An 18,550-nucleotide genomic window follows, 5' to 3' on the forward strand; every position below is an offset into this window, starting at 1 on the left:
GCTCCAGCAGCTGGCTTTGGGGTGCCCACACCTCTGGTCTATCCCCAGAGTCACTGCTTGGGCTGGACACCCAGGTTGGCGGCTCCGAAGCTGCATCTATAGGTTGTTAATGGCCTTTCAGTGAGTGAGTGACTGGAGGCTCCTTGGCATTACTTCTGTTACCTGTTGTCACCCAGCTTTGTGTCTGGTTTTGTTCATTGCTTCCCCCTTTCCTTCTTACCCCTTCTCATTTAAAAGCTCCTTGACCACACACCTTTACCAAAGCAGCAGTGAGTGCTGTGAAACCTCCAATTCTCCATCTTCTTGTTGCAGAGGCTGAAACCAACTAACCCAGCAGCTCAGAAGGCCTTAACAACACCCACCCACTACAAACTGACCCCTCGTCCAGCAACCAGAGTGCGACCGAAGGCTCTGCAGTCAGCTGGCCCTGCCAAATCCCACCTCTTCGATGGGCTTGACGATGATGAGCCATCTCTGTCCAATGGGACATTCATGCCAAAGTTAGTGTCCCTCTTGTGTCTGTGTGTGAGAGGAAGCAAACTGCTGTAGAGGGTCCTAAATTCCATGACTGGCGATTCAAATAGGAGTAGTAAGGACTAATTCACTGTAAAACATTTAACTGCTTTTGGTAGAGGAGCTGAAGTTCAGCTTAAGCTGCAAAGGCCAAATAAGCTGTAAAATGAGGTCATGACCTGTGTGGAGCAAAGCTCCTATGAGGTCAGTTAGGTATTGCTACAGGAAAGCTTGTAGGGTGTAATACTTCCTGCTTCTGAACTGGAAGGGTCATTAGGTTGCTAATGCACTTGCTATGGAGGCAGGTTTGGGGCATTTCACAGCCTGGCCCAGGTTCTGCTTCAGATCCATGGGTGTCTTCTGTGAGAACTAAGTAATGATGTTGTGGATCTAACCTAGGGAAGCTTCTGGGTTCAGGCTTCAAGAGCATCAGTGGCAACCAAATTGAAAAGGGGTTTAGAAAGCTTTGGAGTTTATTTAAAGCAAACAACAAGAAGTCTGGGAGGAAGATGCATCCTTCCTTGAGCATCCCTCTAAGCACAGGCTTCCTAAAGCATTTTGTGACTTCTGTGAGCTTGCCTTGTCTCTAAATCAGCCTGAACCATCTCTGTGCTTTCCAGGGGGAGGGCAGGGATGAAATTACTCAGAGTTAAGTTGAAAATCACTGGTCACAAGATCAGAACAAAGGAATGCTTGGAGTTCTTTGGGTGTAATAGGTGTATGTTCAGGGATCTTCAGCGTGCAGGTTCAGCCTTACCCTGGCCACTGACTTGCTCTGAAAGTAACCCTGTGGTGAAGAAGAACCTGTGTAAGGAGAGATTACTGTGCTTTAATGAGCTCAGGGTTTGAAATTCAGTGACCTGTGCTTCTCACACTTACTCATAAACCACAGCCACAAGCAGAACTCCAGAGGGAGCTTTAGTATCTCAGCTACTGCAGTGCTCTTACAGACAACTTGATGTGTCCTGAGTGTGGGAGCAGATCTCACACAGCCAGTTTGTGGTCCCTGCAGCATCCAAAGCACACATGAAATACAGATTTATGCCATGGATAGACCCCAACTTCTCTTTGGTGTGATTTGTTTTCAGGAAGAGCATTAAAAAGCTGGTTTTGAAGAACCTCAACAACAGCAGCCTCTTCTCTCCGGACAATCGGGAAAACGAAGACCTGGCTTCTCCCTCGGAGTACCCGGAGAATGGGGATAGGTATGGAGATGGGTGAGGTGGTTCACCACTGGTGTGTGCTGGTGAGAAATGCAAACTGGTTCTGCCTGTCTCTTAGGGTTATTAAAGGAATAGGTGGTTACTGTCAGGGATGTCATCGGAGCTGTGCATTGAAGCACACTGACCTGCTGAGATCTGTTTCCTCTTAAACTGGCCATAGGTTCTTCCTGCTTGGTCACATACCAGTTCATTCCATCCACAGTCAGCAGCTGAGAGGTGTGACCTCAAGAATGACTGCCCGAGGGGAGCCTGAGCTGAGCTCTGAGGCAGAAGCTGTTCCCTGGGAGGGTGCTGAGGTGCTGGCACAGGGTGCCCAGAGAAGCTGTGGCTGCCCCATCCCTGGCAGTGCTCAAGGCCAGGTTGGACACAGGGGCTTGGAGCAGCTGCTCCAGTGGAAGGGGTCCCTGCCCTGGCAGGGGTTGGAGCTGGAGGAGCTTTAAGGTCCTTTCGAACCCAACCCATTCCATGGCTGTGGTACCCCTCTCCCAGCCTTATCCCTATATTTCTTGTAGTGGGAGCCCCAGAGTGGATGTGAAGTGGTGGAGGTTGTGTGACAAGGGCAGAGTGAAGGGGAATAATTGCTTCCCTCAGTCTGCTGCCTCTGCAGTTCAGGTCATGGTCCAGTTTGCTTTGGCTACAGAAGACACCAGAGTGTGGATGCTGCCGCAGTCCCCTGAGGCTGAAGCATTCAGCTCCATTCTTCCTTCCCTCAGGTTCTTCCTGTCAGTGCCCCCCGAAGAAAACCACCGGCAGGATGGGGAGCGAGAGGATGAGGATCAGCCCGAGGTGAGCAGGTTTTACACCAGCCCCAGGCCCCTGCCCCAGCCTGCAGAGAACTCCCTGCACAAACACCACAACAACGTGGACGACACCATCGTGGCCCTGAACATGCGAGCGGCCCTGAGGAACGGCCTGGAAGGCAGCAGTGAGGAGGCCTCTTTCCATGATGATTCCCTTCAGGATGAGCGGGAGGAGGAGCCAGAAATCATGCATCATTTGCACCCTGCAGGTGAGGCTGGGGCTGGGGTAGGTGTGTGGTTCCAGACAGCGTTCCATGGGTGTTTGTGAAGTTCTCTGCCTGTTGTAGACCCTCAGCTTTGGCTCTTTGCAGCCTCTCCTTTATTCTGTATTATTTTCAGTCTCATGTCTAGTGTGGAATTTGTTTCTGCCAAGTCAAGAGCAGTTTAACTCCATCACCCAGTTTAATATTAGACTGAGGTAGTGAGATGTGTGCGAGGGAGGAGGAGGACCCAAGCTGTGTGAGTTCTGCAGTAGTAAACAGGGTTGTCTGTTGTTCATGAGCCAAGTTTCACAGTTAGAGATGTAGTGCTTGGTATTACCCATGTAGAAAGTGCACTGTAGGAGCTGAAAAGGATGGAGCAGCTCTGCTCTGGAGCAGGCTTAGAGAGCTGGGCTGGGGCAGCCTGGGCAAGAGAAGGCTCCTGAAGGGGAGACCTGAGAGCAGCTCCAGTGCCTAAAGGGGCTGCAGGAAAGCTGGAGAGGGGCTTGGGACAAGGGCCTGTAGGGCCAGGCCAAGGGGAATGGCTTGAACCTGCCCAAGAGAGGGGAGCCTGAGCTGAGCTCTTAGGGTTCTGTGAACACTACAGTTGAGAACTGGGTGCTGAAGGTGTGTGTGTTGCAGGCATTGTCCTGAAGAGAGCTGGCTATTACACTGTCCCCTCCATGGAGGACCTGGCAAAGCTCACCAACGACAGGAACGAGTGTGTCGTGACCGGCTTCACCATTGGTCGCAAAGGTAAGAACAGACAGCTTACTGTATGCTGGAAGGGACTTTACAGCCATGGAACCTCAGCCTGAGTTCTGCACCCACAGGGTGATCATGAACAGCACCCTTTGGTGCTGGATAACTTGATTCAGGTCTCATAGTGTTTCAGGCTGGTAGCACTACCAAACTGGAGTGACTTGAGAAGGGTAAAGGTGAGAACAAAATCACCTGCAGTTGTAAAATCCAGACTTGCTGCAGCATCAATGCACACCTCATGGTTGTCATCATTTCCATCTTAGGTGCTGTATGGAGCTTGAGTGAAGAACCTTCAGCCCAAAGTGTGTTCTTTACTCTTTTATTTAATATAAAATCATTTAGCGTATACTATTTAAATGCTGCATGTTTGCATTGGCAGTATAAATAGCCAAGTGATAATAAAAAGCTTTCTGTGCAAAAGAACTGGCTATAAGGAAGTTGGGAACTCATCTCCAGTGTGTTGATATTGGGAAGGAGCCATCATTGTGCTCTGCTCTGGGGGCATGGCAGAGGTCAGTGGTAGGGTGGGGAAAAGAGTATAGCAGGCACATGGGTTCTCTGCATGTGACTTGTCATGGACACTGGGTGATGGTTTGGGTTGTTTTGCAGGTTATGGATCCATATACTTTGATGGAGAAGTAAATCTCACCAACCTAAACCTGGATGACATTGTGCATATCCGTAGGAAAGAAGTTGTTGTCTACCCTGATGATGAGAGAAAACCACCCATTGGGGAAGGCTTGAATAGGTGGGGTTTAAATACGTTCTCTGTGGGGATGGGGCTTGCAGGGGGTTGTGTCTGACACTGGTCTGACACTGACACTGCCTGCTGTGAGTGCAGGCAGCTCCCAGATCTCACTCCAGGCTGTGCATTCAATCATGGAGTCATGGAGCAGTTTAGGAAGGGATCTTCAAAGCTCATCTAGTTCAACCCCTGTAATGAGCAGGGACATCTTCCACTAGGTTAGGTTCCCAGAACCACATCCAAGCCTGGCCTTGAATGCCTCCAGGGATGGGGCATCTGCCACCTCTCTGGGTAACCTATACCAGTGTTTTACCACCCTCATCATAAAAAGTGTCTTCTATCTTGTCTGAATTTGCCCTCTTTTAGTTTCAAACCATCACTCCTTGACCAGTCACAACAGCCCCTGCTAAAAGCTTTCTCCCCATCTTTTAAGTACTCAAAGGCCACAGTAAGTCTCCCTGGAGATCACAGCATGACACTGTCACTGGGTGATACTTGCAGGTTTCTGAACCAGAACCTGGCTTTAAAAGCTGGTTTGAGCCCATGCATTCAGTTCTCAGCTCCTCCACACACTGCAGTAGCTCTGCCTCAACCCCTTGTACCCTCTTACCCTGTTTGTCTTCCCCAGGCGAGCTGAAGTTACCTTAGATGGAGTGTGGCCTACAGATAAAACCTCTCGCTGCCCCATCAAAAGCCCTGAGCGACTGGCAGAGATGAATTATGAAGGGAGACTGGAGGCTGTGTCTCGGAAGCAGGGCGCTCGCTTCAAGGAATACCGCCCGGAGACCGGATCCTGGGTCTTCAAGGTAATGTTCTTGTCCTGGCTCTGAAGTGACTTCAGGAAAGGTGGAAATAGCCTGAAATTTGCATCTCCTGAGCATTCTAATTCAGAAACTTCCCTAAACTTCCATGAGCTGTCTCAGGCCCTTCAGCTGTAGTGCAAAATGTCACAGACTCATGGAATGGTTTGTGTTGGAGAGGACCTTAAGATGATCCAGTCCCAGTCCCCTGCCACAGGCAGGGACACCTCACCCTAGACCATGTTTTCCAAGGCTCTGTCCAGCCTGACCTTGAACACTGCCAGAGATGGAGCATTTGCCACTTCTTGGGCACCCTGTGCCAGCCCCATAGCACCTCACAGGGAAGAACTTATATCTAACCTAACTTCCCATTCTCAGCTTAAACCCATTCCCCCATGTCCTATCAGTGCAGTCCCTGATGAGGAGTCCCTCTGTCATGGTTTAAGCCCAGCTGTTACAGCTGAACCCAGGACACCCTCTCTGGTATCCTTGTAGCCCCCTTCAGATACTGGAAGGAGTCCTCCCGAAAAGATCACATCTTTGGTTTCAGACCTGCATGCAGTGGGTGTTCTTGGTCTGCACAAAAGCTGAACTGGTTCTAGATGTCCCAGCCATTGTGGAAGGTGGCCAGTTAGGCCAGCTCAAACTTGAGGCCTTCAAGAAGCAGGTGCCCAAATCCCCTCTTCCAAGGTCTGACATGTTTGCCCTTCTTCATGCAGGTGGCACACTTCTCCAAGTACGGCTTGCAGGACTCGGATGAGGAAGAGGAGGAGCATCCTTCCAAAGTGGACATTAAGAAGTTAAAAACCACCCCAGTGCCACCCCCCGGGCACCTGCCCCCCCAGCAAATGACCCTCAATGGCAAACCAACGCCTCCAGCTCAGGTAGAAGGAGGACAGTGACTAGAAGGGAATTCCTAGCATGGAATCTGAGGAGTAGCTGTGCCTGGGGAGGGGTTTTGGAAGCAACCAGTAGCCTGGAAACCGGAGAGCAGAACCTTGTGCAATCCAGTAGCTCTTCTGACCTCCTGATGAGTGTTTGCCTGTTTCTTTTCATTCAGACACTTGATATCTCATGCTGAGGATGTGGGAGGGCTGGGGAAGCTTTAAACCTTTGTGTCTTGTTCAGTTTCTGGTTGAGTTTGGCATGTTTGCACCACTTAGGAAGAAAACTTGGTTTGTGCCTATTAGATACATACTGTATAGTTACAGCACCTTGCACTGCCTGCCTTGAGAGTGCCCTTGTGCATTAATTGGACTTTAGCATCAGTCAGTGTGCAAGAATGTGCTTTCTAGTTTGAGAATGTGCTCTATTTTTAGTCAAAAGCACTTTTTTAAGGCTGTTACACACTGGATTTAAAATGTATTTGTGTTGGATGTGACTGCTTTAAAGCTTTGTAAAACATCCTCAGAGTTGTGCCTCTCTCTTATATAGGGAAGGTGGCATCTGATTCAGGTCACTGGCAATCCCCTAAGGTCTTATGTGACTTTAATGATAAAAAAGCATTTTATATCATTATAAAGGGTAGTCAACTGGCAGCTGATGCTCCTGAGTTTTCAAACTAGGATTAGTATAGATACTGTCAAGCTAAGGAAGGAGCTGCTTCATTGTGGTCAAAAACCAGCCTACCTGGGAGCCATGCTGGCACTGATGGGACAGTATGCCATGTGGGGTGGTAAGTGTGAGCTTTTGGAATAGCTTGTTCTAAACAGCAAGAGCAGAGAGCAGATAACACTTTCTCCCAACACTGGGTTCTTGATTGCATATCATGGAATGGTTTGAGTTTGGAAAGAACCTTCAAGCTCCTCCAGCTCCAACCCCTGCCCCGGGCAGGGACCCCTTCCACTGGAGCAGCTGCTCCAAGCCCCTGTGTCCAACCTGGCCTTGAGCACTGCCAGGGATGGGGCAGCCACAGCTTCTCTGGGCACCCTGTGCCAGCACCTCAGCACCCTCCCAGGGAACAGCTTCTGCCTCAGAGCTCAGCTCAGGTTCAAGCCATTCCCTTGGCCTGACAATGAGCAGACATCAGGAATGAGGTGTGAGCACTGTCCTCACCTCTCCTCCTGCTCCATGGGCTATGGTGACACTCCCCAAGCTGGTAATGAGCTATAGAGTGTGACAGAGCACTGCACACCCTTCAGGGATGTCTCAGCTCTGCTACCAGGAGCTGGTTGATAGATGGGAGCCCCCATAGAATGCCACTCCTGGCTGGGGTGTGCAGCCAGCAGGTCAACCCAAGAGTACCTGCTGGCCTAGGAGGGATTAGCCTGCACCACGTGAGCTGAGTGGCTTTAGGCGTTCTCGTTTTGCCCGCCTGACCATTCCCTGTGGCTCAGATATGTGTGTCCTGGGGAGGATTGATGCTCACAGCTTACTTGGGTTTCCAGAAGCACTGCATATACATGAGCACAGGAACCGAGGCAGGTCGTGCACTGGAAGTCATGCAAAGGAATGGAAGAGCACGTTCAAGTGGCTGCTCTTGCAGCATTAGAATCGGGCAGGAAAGGTGATGAAGGTTATCAGATGAGGCAGATCGAGTCAGACATGGGGTCTGTAAAGATAGAACTTGGAGCAGTGGCAGAGGGAGCATTGGTGAGTGGTGTCCATACACACCTGCGCTGTGCACAGCAGATCTACAAGTCAAACCATGGGCACAAACATGACTTTCACCACTCCCTTCATTGGGCTTTAATGCAGCCAGGTCCCTGGTATAATCATTGCCTGGGACCTTGCAGTGTTAATAAATTCATGAATATTCAAGTAGTGAGGGAAGGAAAAACCTCAATCCTAGATCCTTTTAAATGCTTCCTACAGAGCAGTCAATAGCATTTGAGATGCTTTACATCCCAAGTGGGGTAGGTTTTGAAGCCATGCTGTTTGCCAGGGCTTTGGGAAATGAAACACAATGGGTTTCCTGTTGTGGGGAACAAAAGCCATTGTTAATGGTTTGCAAGTCAAAGAGATTAATTTGGATGTGGTTTTGCTAAGTACATTTGAGTCTAAGGTAAGAGTAAGTCACACACATTCCCAGTAGTTTTGGCTGCTTAAAACATGAGCTCTGGTCCCCAGTTGGACAAGGGCCTGTAGGGCCAGGCCGAGGGAATGGCTTGAGCCTGCCCAAGGGGAGCCTGAGCTGAGCTCTTAGGCAGAAGCTGTTCCCTGGGAGGGTGCTGAGGCACAGGTTCAAGGCAGGGAGCTGGGACTGGATGAGCTTTAAGGTTCCTTCCAACCCATTCCATGACTATAACTTAAGGTGTGTATAGGTCCCCTCAGGCTCATCACTGAGGTCATGCTATGTGATTGCCATCAATAATATCGTAAAGTTAATTCTTCCTCCTGCCTTGAACTCGTGGTAGTTATGGGAGACTGAGCTGCAGATTGGAGGAGAACTTCTGCATTCCCTTTGACACTGCTGATGCACAGGGATAAGTGCAGCATCAGTGGGGAAAAGCCTCCAGCTCTCCAGTCCTGGGCCAGTTGTGTCCAGGTTTAAAGCTGAAGGTAATGACGTGTGCACACACATGGTCTGTGACCCAGGTGATCTTCAAGGGGACTGGTGTCCACTTAACATGACGTAAGTTCCTGGTGGAGCACAGCCCCAGTGGTTTTAGTTTGTACCCCAGCACAGCAGCTCCTCTGCTCATCAGCCACATGTTGGTGCTGGAGAACCACTCAGTGCTCAGTCCTCTGAAGGTAGAACTGAGGCCTCTCTGTGTGGCAGCACTTTGAGAGAGCTGGGGGGGAGGCAGGGAGCACAAAACCTCCTTTTGGTGGCCACCTGAGAAGTGGAAAGCTGAAGAATAGCTCCTTGGTGCCTGGTGGATGGTGGTGACCTTCAGGAGCGCCTCGCTAAACCCTGACTTCTCCTCACTGTAACTTGCACTCTTGTTACAACTCGGAAGAAGACAGGAGTAGGTTGTGTGTGGTCATCTAAACTTAATGTGGAGGCTTGGCCCAAGCAGGGACTCCTGCGCTCCGCTTGCAGGTGATTGTTGAAGCTGTTGAATCCTCTCTCTCTGCAAAGCCCTTGCAACCTGTTGTAGCCTGACCCAGGCTCTGCCTGTCTCTGCAGACCCCAGACGTGGAGCAGCTGGGCAGGATGGTGGAGCTGGACAGTGACATGGCTGACATCACCCAGGAGCCCCCCCAGGAGCCCCTGCTGGAAGACAACGTCATGGAAGAGCAGGAGGCAGTGCCTGCTTCAGCACACATCGCATCCACCCTGGGCATCAACCCCCATGTGCTGCAGGTGGGTGCCTTGGGACAGCCCCTCTCTGAAAGGAGCTCTTGGTAATGTTTGTCACTGACAGCTCAGTTTGGCTCCCCAGGTACATACCAGTAATGTACTGACAGTCCAGTCCACCCTTCCAGTGCCTAAAGGGGCTGCAAGAAACCTGAAGAGAGGCTTTGGACAAGGGCCTGTAGGGACAGGACAAAGGGAATGGCTTGAACCTGCCAGAGGGGGGATTGAGATGAGATTCAGCATGGGGGTTGGAACTAGATGAGTTTTCTTTCAAACCATTCTGTGCCGAAGCTTTTCATATCTATAAAGGTTTACCACAAACACAGAAGTCTGATATCTAGGTGGTAATCGTAGAATCATGGAATGGTTTGGGTTGGAAGGGACCTTAAAGCCATGGGCATGGAATGCCAAAATCAGACTCATCTGAAAGGTGGAGTTCTGAGGGGTGGGTTAAGCTGAGCTGATCCCTACATAGGATGCCCTGGGCCCAGTTGGTGGGAAATAGGAATGGGAAGTGGGAAATTACCACACGGTAATGGGAGGACTGGTCTTGATTTGGGGCTGGTGTTCTCCTTTGGTGGAAGGGTTGTACCTTCAGCTCCTGTGGGCTTCTGCTTGTTAAAGTTATAAGGAGAAACCAGTCCTGCAGTTTTTAAGCTGATAAACAAGTAAAGGGAGCAAAGAGCTGAGGACACAGGATTATTTTGGGGCTTCACACCCATCCCTACCCAGGCCTGTGACACTGATGTAAGCATTGGTTGTCAGAGATCCTCATCCACTGGAGCTCACTCCTGCCTCCACTGTCACTGGGAATCCTCATAGCACGTGCAGGTTGTCTGGTCATGTGCAGCTGTACAGGTGGGGAGGGAGCTGAGTGATCAGCTGCTGCTGTGGGTGAGCACTAACATGCAGCCCTCACTTGCCACCTCTTCAGATCATGAAAGCTTCCCTGCTCGCTGATGAAGACGACCTGGATTTGATCCTGGATCATCATCCTGGGAAGCAACCTGTGAAAACGGATTCCTCTCAAGAGATCTGCTCCCCCAGGCTCCCCATCTCAAAACCCCATGGGCAGAAGAGATACTCAGGTACTGTGAGAAACCACTCACTGTCTGAATAAAGAGGTTCTGATACTAATGAAGTCCTGTCACTAGCTGAGCATGTGGTGGGTCAGCTCTGGCCAGCAGCCTATTGCCCATCCAGCCATACTCTCCCTCCTCCTCTTCAGTAGGATGGGGGAGAAAATGGGATGAGAAAAGCTCATGCATTGAGATGAAGATGGGGAGATATGGTTCCTCTTGTGACAGCACCCAGGAATCAGACCTGGTTTATGTAAAATTAATGTGTTGTCAGTTAAAATGGGTTTGGATAGGGAGAAACTGGGACAAACTGGAGCAACGCTTCCATACTTCATTATGGGGGTGGTGAGGCACTGACACAGGGTGCCCAGAGAAGCTGTGGCTGCCCCATCCCTGGCAGTGCTCAAGGCCAGGTTGGACACAGGGGCTTGGACCAACCTCACTTAGTAGAAGTCATTGGCACAAGATGATCTTTAAGATCCCTTTCATCCCAAGCCATCCATGATCCCATGAATGTACTGCTGGAACCCCAGCCCCCTGCTCATGTTCTCCCTTCTCCCTTGCAGTGGGGGGGCTGCTGCAAGCCAAGTTTGCTGCTGTGATTTCCCAGTCTCCCAGTGCTGCCGGGCAGGACCTGAAGGGCCCACAGGCTCCGGGCAGCCCCTCTCCGGGTGCCGCCTGGTTGCTGCCATCCCCGCTGAAGCCGGTGTTCTCCGTGCCACCAGCCGTGCCCGAGGTGCCCATGAGAACAGTGGGGGTGCGCAGGCAGCAGGGCCTCGTGCCCCTCGAGGCCTCCATCACCCACAGGAAGGGGAAGCTGCTCATGGACATGGCCCTCTTCATGGGCCGCTCCTTTCGTGTGGGCTGGGGACCCAACTGGACCCTTGTCAACTGTGGTGATCAGCTGAGTGCAGCAGGTGATGTGGAAGAGCTTCAGCGTGACGCAGTGGAGTATGGATTCCTGCCCACCCCTGTTGCTCCCAAGCCGTGAGTAGCAGTTTCCTTTGGCATGGCTCTGACATGGTCTGTGTGTTTGAAAGAACCCTCACTGTGGGTCTGTGTTCCTTCACAAGTGGTGCAGGACCACATTGGCCATGGAGATATCCTTCAGGTTGCTGCTTCACCAACCTCTCAAAGACCTGGAATAGTGTAGTAAGAGCAGTTAGGTTCTTAACAGTAACACTGTCATTGTGCTGAAGCTTAAAGAGAGCTCACAATTGTTGTCCAGGAAGCTTTAATCTGCTCTTGTCCTCCCTGAGGATATCTGACCTAAGGAATCTCTTGTTTAGCCTTCTTGGATGCCTTCAATTCTGCTTTTGTGTAAAGCAGAGTACAGACCTCCCCAGGGCTGTGTAACTCCATCCCTAACCGTGACTGGAGCATAGCTGGATGTCCTACCTCTGCAGTCCTCCAAAAGCCTTGTTTGGATGCTCTCCAGCAGCTGTGATGTGCTGAGAGAATGAGGTGCCCTCACAGAATGCTCTGGCTATGGTAAGGTGTGCTGCTTGCCTGTGGAGAGCTTCAGGCCCAGAGTTCAGTGAGGTTTGATGGGCACAGGCTGGTTCTAAGTCCTAGGCTCTGTGTACCCAGGATTTTCATACCTGGCTGTTGAGCTTGGCTCAGATCTCTGTCTGTCCTTATGCTACAGCTGGGACAAGCTGCACAATGCAGCAGTTCACATGGATGGAGAACAGTTCTGAACGTTACTACCTGGTTTCATCTCCTTTCCTCCTCCAGACTCTCAGAATCCTCTTTCAAGGTTCACGTGGAAAAGCTGAGTTTGGTACAACGGACAGTGGACAGAGATAACCAACTGTATCTCATCCCTCTGGAGATAAAGCTCAAACACAGCACTGTCCATATGGATGAGCCCTGCCCTCTTCTAGCGCCTAACCCAGGAGTTTCTGCTATCCATGACTATGCTGACTGGGTCAGGAAAGCATCTGAGGATCCTGCTGTGACAGAAGGTGAGGCTGGAATCTGGAAAACTGTCCACTTCTGATAGGTTTTAGCTGAGAGAGCTGAGCTGGAGCAGCCTGGACAAGAGAAGGCTCCTGAAGGGGAGACCTGAGAGCAGCTCCAGTGCCTAAAGGGGCTGCAGGAAAGCTGGAGAGGGGCTTGGGACAAGGGCCTGGAGGGCCAGGCCAAGGGGAATGGCTTGAACCTGCCCAAGAGAGGGGAGACTGAGCTGAGCTCTGAGGCAGAAGCTGTTCCCTGGGAGGGTGCTGAGGCGCTGGCACAGGGTGCCCAGAGAAGCTGTGGCTGCCCCATCCCTGGCAGTGCTCAAGGCCAGGTTGGACACAGGGGCTTGGAGCAGCTGCTCCAGTGGACTCCCTGCATCGACTCCCAGCAGTAGGATAATCCTGGATATCCTGTAAGCTCCTGCTCATGTCTTAGAGTCATTCCTGGATGTTCTTCCCTAACTCTTCACTCCTGACCATGTAACCCTGTCCTGACAGGCACTGTGAAGCACTGGAGCCTGGCCTGGACGCTGTGTGAAGCACTATGGGGGCAGCTGAAGGAGCTGGAGGCCAGCCTGGAGGAGCCCAGGCCGTACGTGCTGGCGCTGGAGCGCAGAAGAGCCTTCTCCCGCTGGCTGTCGGCCACAGCTGCAGCACGCATCGATGCTGAGGTGGCCGTGTCCCGGCACGGGAGCCCCGTGGAGGCCGTGTTCAGCTGCCTGACCGGCAGGAGGATCGGGGAGGCCTGCAGGCTGGCACAGCAGTCAGGTGAGTGCTGTGGGAGGGTGCTCAGCACCATGGGGATGGGGATCGGGGAGGCCTGCAGGCTGGCACAGCAGTCAGGTGAGTGCTGCGGGAGGGTGCTCAGCACGATGGGGATGGGGATCGGGGAGGCCTGCAGGCTGGCACAGCAGTCAGGTGAGTGCTGCGGGAGGGTGCTCAGCACCATGGGGATGGGGATCGGGGAGGCCTGCAGGCTGGCACAGCAGTCAGGTGAGTGGGGTCTGCTGCCTGTGGGAGGGTGCTCACACCATGGGGAGGAGGATGGGGAGGCCTGCAGGCTGGCACAGCAGTCAGGTGAGTGCTGCGGGAGGGTGCTCAGCACCATGGGGATGGGGATCGGGGAGGCCTGCAGGCTGGCACAGGAGGGTGCTTGGTGCCATGGGGAGGAGGATGGACAGTACATGAATCCTACAGGTTGACATAAAAACAGCTTCATCACTGAAGGACAGTGTAACATTATTGCTTATAAGAATGATAAAGAAAAGCATTGGAGAACTCAGAGCAGCTTCCAGTGTCTGAAGGGGGCTACAAGGATACTGGGGAGAGACTCTTCATCAGGGACTGTAGCAATAGGACAAGGGTGATGGGTTCAGACTGAAACAGGGGAAGTTCAGGTTGGAGATAAGGCAGAAGCTGTTCCCTGGGAGGGTGCTGAGGCGCTGGCACAGGGTGCCCAGAGAAGCTGTGGCTGCCCCATCCCTGGCAGTGCTCAAGGCCAGGTTGGACACAGGGGCTTGGAGCAGCTGCTCTGATGGAAGGGCAGGGGGTTGAAATAGGATGATCTTAAGCTCCCTTCTCAACCCAAATCATTCCATGCTTGTATGATTTTCAGAGCCTAATGGCTAGTTCAGTCTTGGTCTTTTATGTTGGAATACGTCTTTGAAGTTCTCTGTTTCTCTCTTCTTAAGAATCTGTCTATCTCATTTTGTCTTCCCCCCTCACCTCCATTTAGGGGGTTATTTCATACTGTGGTTTAGTTTATAAACTGTGCACACACACCATTTGAGCAGCTCTGGGCTGATCCCAGTGCCCCACAGCTCACTGGGGTAGAGGATGTGCCTGATGTGCTGCTGTGTCCCATTGCAGATGACCACAGGCTGGCTCTGCTCCTGTCCCAGCTGGCCGGGAGCCAGCCTGTGCGGGACCTGCTCACCATGCAGCTGGTGGACTGGCACAGGCTGCAGGCTGACTGCTTCATCCAGGAGGAGAGGCTGCGGATCTTCGCCCTGCTGGCAGGAAAACCTGTGAGTCCTTTGGCTCTTCTTGACTTGCCCTGCTTGGCAGCAGCACTTTTGCACTACAACACACAACCACAGTGTGTGGTGCACAGTAGGACAGGGGAAAGAGGGGATGGAGCAGCCTGAGGAGCAGGACTTGGGGTGCTGGGTGAGGAGCAGCTCCCCATGACCCGGCTGCAGTGAGCGCTGGAGCCCAGAACCCCCCCATGTGCTGGGGGCACCCCCAGAGCGTGAGCAGCAGCTCAGGGAGGGGATCCTGCCCCTCTGCTGTGCTCTGGGGAGCCCTGAGAGCAGCTCCAGTGCCTGAAGGGGCTGCAGGAAAGCTGGAGAGGCTGTGCCTGACCTGAGTGCTTTGCCTCTTCAGGTGTGGCAGTTATCAGAGAGAGTCACCATCAACGTGTGCTCGCTGCTGGACTGGAAGCGCTGTGTGGCCGTGCACCTCTGGTACCTGCTTCCTCCAACAGCCTCCATTTCCCAGGCACTTGCCATGTATGAATTGGCCTTTCAGGTGGGTCAGTCATTCCTTGGTGTGGGGAGATCTTACTCAGTCCCACTGGCTGATGCTGCACTGAGGCTTCTGTAAGCAGTTGGGTATCCCTGTAGAAGTGCTTAGTGTGGAGTTCACTGTGTATGGGTTCATTATTTCAGGTGTCAGAGCATCAGAGCCCTTCAGCAGCTCTATGATGAGTTGTTGCAGCAGTGCACTTGAATAGGAATGTTCTTTTCAAAGGGAATAAAGGCCAAGGGTTGAACATGTTGGTAATTCCAGTCACTTGAGGAGCTCAGCACTGCTCCTCAGGTGGTAGCAGTGCATTTTAAGTGCATCCTCCACTGATCGAGTGTCTCCAGGTATTTGACAGCTACCCAAAACTAGGGAGATGGGAAGTGGCCAGCAGCAGGAGCTGTTTGAGCCCAGTACCAGGCAGTTTTCCCGCTGGGATGTTTAAACTCAGCTGTCTGACTTGTCAGATAGTCTGTGAACCATCCACCCCATTTGTTTCACTGGGTGTATTACAGCAGACAGGATCTGAGCTGCAGGCAGCGGGTGGCTGATGCATTATGCAGAGGCTGCTTGGTGCTGCAGAGCTGTCAGCCTCTGGGTACAGACAAAGGGCTTTGTGGCAGAAAGTGTTTAATCATTTAACTAAAGATCCTTCAGCCTCCATCTGTGTGCTTAACAATGGCCCAGCATGAGTGTAGTAACTCCTGATGGATGCGTGCTCAGTGCTGCAGGAGAAGCTCCCCATGACCTGGCAGCGTGTGCTTGAGCCCATCATTAATGCAGAACACTGTAACCTCTGCTCTGGAGCCAGGCTGGGAGAGCTGGGCTGGGGCAGCTTGGACAAGAGAAGGGGAGACCTGAGAGCAGCTCCAGTGCCTAAAGGGGCTGCAGGAAAGCTGGAGAGGGGCTTGGGACAAGGGATGGAGGGCCAGGCCAAGGGGAATGGAGGCTGCTGAGCTGTGTGGAATGCAGGATGCTGTTTGTTCAGGGGTAGCTTTAACTGCCTGTTAAATCTGGTTCTCTAGAACACATCAGAGTGTGAAAAATACGCGTGCTGCCCTCTGCCTCCCTACCTGGAGGACTCTGGCTGTGTCATAGAAGAAGATGACAACACAGGAAGGCCTCTGAGGGACGTCTGCTTCCACTTACTAAAGCTCTACAGTGACAGGTAAAGAGCCCCAAAGCTTATAGAGGAAGATCTTGGATCGGTGAATGATCTGAATTCCCAGACCAGGGGTATGAAATCAGCCTCAGCACTTACTGAACTGCTCCAGCAGTCAAACGCTGCCCTGTGTGTAGGCCCTTAGAGTACACGGTGGTGCTGATGCTGCTGCTGGTGGTATCACTGATGAAACTGAAGCTGTGGATCGTGGCTGTTGTCTGTGTCTGAGGGGTGCAGTGGTCCTGCTTTGTCACAGCAGCCTTTTTGAAGGCCTTGAGAAACCCACAAGAGGGTTTAAACTGTGACAGTCATGTACTAAAGGAAAGGTGGTGAGAGGCTGGGGGCAGACTCGGAAGGGCAAAAGGATTTTAACAGTTGCTCTTTTCATTATTATCTGAAATCAAAGCAACCCCACACACTCTGTAGATCACATCTGTGGGATAACTGGAGGTGGGTGGAGGGAAGGAGCTGAGCAGCACTGGTCCCTGACTCTGTACAGGCTCTTCATGCTGCACGTGTTCCCTGCAGGCACTACGACCTTGACCAGCTGCTGGATCCCAGGAGCATCACATCCGACCCCCTGGACTGTCGCCTGAGCTGGCACCTCTGGGAGGTGCTCAGGGCCCTGAACTACACCCACCTGAGCCAGCAGAGCCAGGGGGTGCTGAACACCAGCTACGCTGCCCAGCTGGAGAGCGAAGGCCTCTGGGAATGGGCTGTTTTCATCCTGCTGCACGAGCCCAACACACAGTGAGTGAAGAGCCTGTTCTGCCTCTTGCCTTCAAAGTAACAGTGGGGTCTGTTCCACTCCTGCCCTTTTCCATTGCCAGTGAGTGTAACACACTCTACTGCTGCCTCCCTCCGTCATAGAGCCATTGAATCAACAGGGTTGGAAAAGACCTACAAGGTCACTGAGTCCAACTGCTCCCAGCCCTGCCAAGGCCACCCCTGCCCCATGGCACTGGTGTGACCCCTTGCAGGGCCGGTGCCTGCAGCCTTGCCCTGGGCAGCCTGTTCCAATGCCTGAGCACCCTGTGGGGCAGGAATTGTTCCTCAGCTCCATCTAAACCTGCCCTGGTGCAGCTTGAGGCCGGTTCCTCTTGTCCCATCCCTTGTTCCTTGGGAGCAGAGCCCAGCCCCTCCTGGCTCCATCCTCCTGCAGGCACTTGGAGGGAGCCATCAGGTCCCCCCTGAGCCTTCTCTTCTCCATCTGAACCCCCCAGCTCCCTCAGCCCTTCCCCATCACCCTTGGGCTCCAGGCCCTGCTCCAGCTCCATTCCCTTCTCTGGCCCCATCCAGCCCCTCAAGGTCTCTCTTGCAGTGAGGGCCCAGAGCTGAGCCCAGCTGTACTGGAGCCTGTCTGGTGTGACTGGGATGCTCTTGGATGACACCTTTGTCTCCCCCAGCATCCGGGAGCAGGCTGTGCGGGAGCTGCTGAACCGACACTGTGTCCTGAGCGAGAGCCCCGAGTCCTGGGCCAAGGAGACGTTCCTGACTCAGCGGCTCTGCGTCCCCCCCCACTGGATCCACGAGGCGAAGGCAGTGCGGGCACGGATGGAGGGTGACAAGCATAAAGAAGCCCTCTTCTTGTTCAAGGCTGGGCACTGGAACCAGTGTCACAAGCTGGTTGTCAGGCACTTGGCCTCAGGTGAGTCTGCTCTGCTCCTTCTACCTCTGGAGCAGGGCACACCAACACAGGAGGGGCAGAATCCTTGGGTGCTGAGGACCAGGAAGGGGTAGGGCTGTGTTCATCACGGTGGGGTTGTTAGTGCTGGGTCAGAATACCTGGTTGTAAATGAAGTATTTCTGGCCATGGCTGATCCTGTCAGGGGGTCACCAAACTGCCCAAGAGTGGTGTCCTTTGCTCTGTCTGCTCCTGACATGCAGCTTGCTCCATTCCTCACACTCTTGTTCTCCTCAGATGCTATTATCAATGAGAACTACAAGTACCTGAAGGGATTCCTGGAGGATCTTGCCCCTCCAGAGCGCAGTGCCCTCATCCAGGACTGGGAGACGGCAGGACTGGTCTACCTGGATTACATCCGTGTCATTGAGATGCTGGACAGGATTCAACAGGTAACAGATGAAAACACTTGGGTTGGTTTCTTCCTTCAGTCTGGAAGCTCATGTGGAGTTCTGCTTTTAGAGTAACCTTTCCCTCACTGTCAGTGCCAGTGTTAGTGTCACCCTTCAGACAGCATATGGTGCACATGATCCTGTTGAAATAAGAGAGAGGGTGGATTGGAGCAGCATGGTCCAGGGGAAGAAACAGTTACTATAAATTACTTGTGCAGTGATTTAGGGGTAAAACCTATGCAATCCCAGAGCATAAGTGACAGAATCATAGAACACTCAGAAGTGGGGCAGGTGGTGCTGAGCTGTGGGGCTGGGGCTCCTGGTGCTGGTTGAGCACAGGTTCTGCCAGGTCAGGGCCGGATTGTGGCTCTGTTTGTGTTGGTTCTGGGATGTTCCTGTTCAGCTTTGCTGCCCCAGCCCTGGCAGCAGGGGATGGGTGAGGAGCTGGATGCTGTTCCTGTGG

General features: G+C 52.6%; 1 protein-coding gene across 1 annotated transcript in view; it reads left to right on the top strand.

Annotated features, from left to right (window-relative positions):
* Window positions 1-18,550, top strand: part of NUP98 (nucleoporin 98 and 96 precursor) — a 37,763-nt gene that overhangs the window by 17,148 nt on the left and 2,065 nt on the right. The window contains exons 14-31 of the mRNA XM_034072350.1: window positions 313-500; window positions 1,602-1,718; window positions 2,450-2,745; window positions 3,379-3,492; window positions 4,108-4,246; window positions 4,872-5,049; window positions 5,763-5,927; window positions 9,116-9,292; window positions 10,221-10,374; window positions 10,932-11,352; window positions 12,103-12,332; window positions 12,825-13,094; window positions 14,196-14,353; window positions 14,712-14,855; window positions 15,875-16,017; window positions 16,540-16,761; window positions 17,418-17,659; window positions 17,933-18,087. Coding sequence (XP_033928241.1) covers window positions 313-500; window positions 1,602-1,718; window positions 2,450-2,745; window positions 3,379-3,492; window positions 4,108-4,246; window positions 4,872-5,049; window positions 5,763-5,927; window positions 9,116-9,292; window positions 10,221-10,374; window positions 10,932-11,352; window positions 12,103-12,332; window positions 12,825-13,094; window positions 14,196-14,353; window positions 14,712-14,855; window positions 15,875-16,017; window positions 16,540-16,761; window positions 17,418-17,659; window positions 17,933-18,087 — 3,513 coding nt within the window. The remainder of the gene's footprint in view (window positions 1-312; window positions 501-1,601; window positions 1,719-2,449; window positions 2,746-3,378; window positions 3,493-4,107; window positions 4,247-4,871; window positions 5,050-5,762; window positions 5,928-9,115; window positions 9,293-10,220; window positions 10,375-10,931; window positions 11,353-12,102; window positions 12,333-12,824; window positions 13,095-14,195; window positions 14,354-14,711; window positions 14,856-15,874; window positions 16,018-16,539; window positions 16,762-17,417; window positions 17,660-17,932; window positions 18,088-18,550) is intronic.

Source organism: Melopsittacus undulatus, chromosome 2 (genome assembly GCF_012275295.1).
Source record: "Melopsittacus undulatus isolate bMelUnd1 chromosome 2, bMelUnd1.mat.Z, whole genome shotgun sequence".
Taxonomy (NCBI): domain Eukaryota; kingdom Metazoa; phylum Chordata; class Aves; order Psittaciformes; family Psittaculidae; genus Melopsittacus; species Melopsittacus undulatus.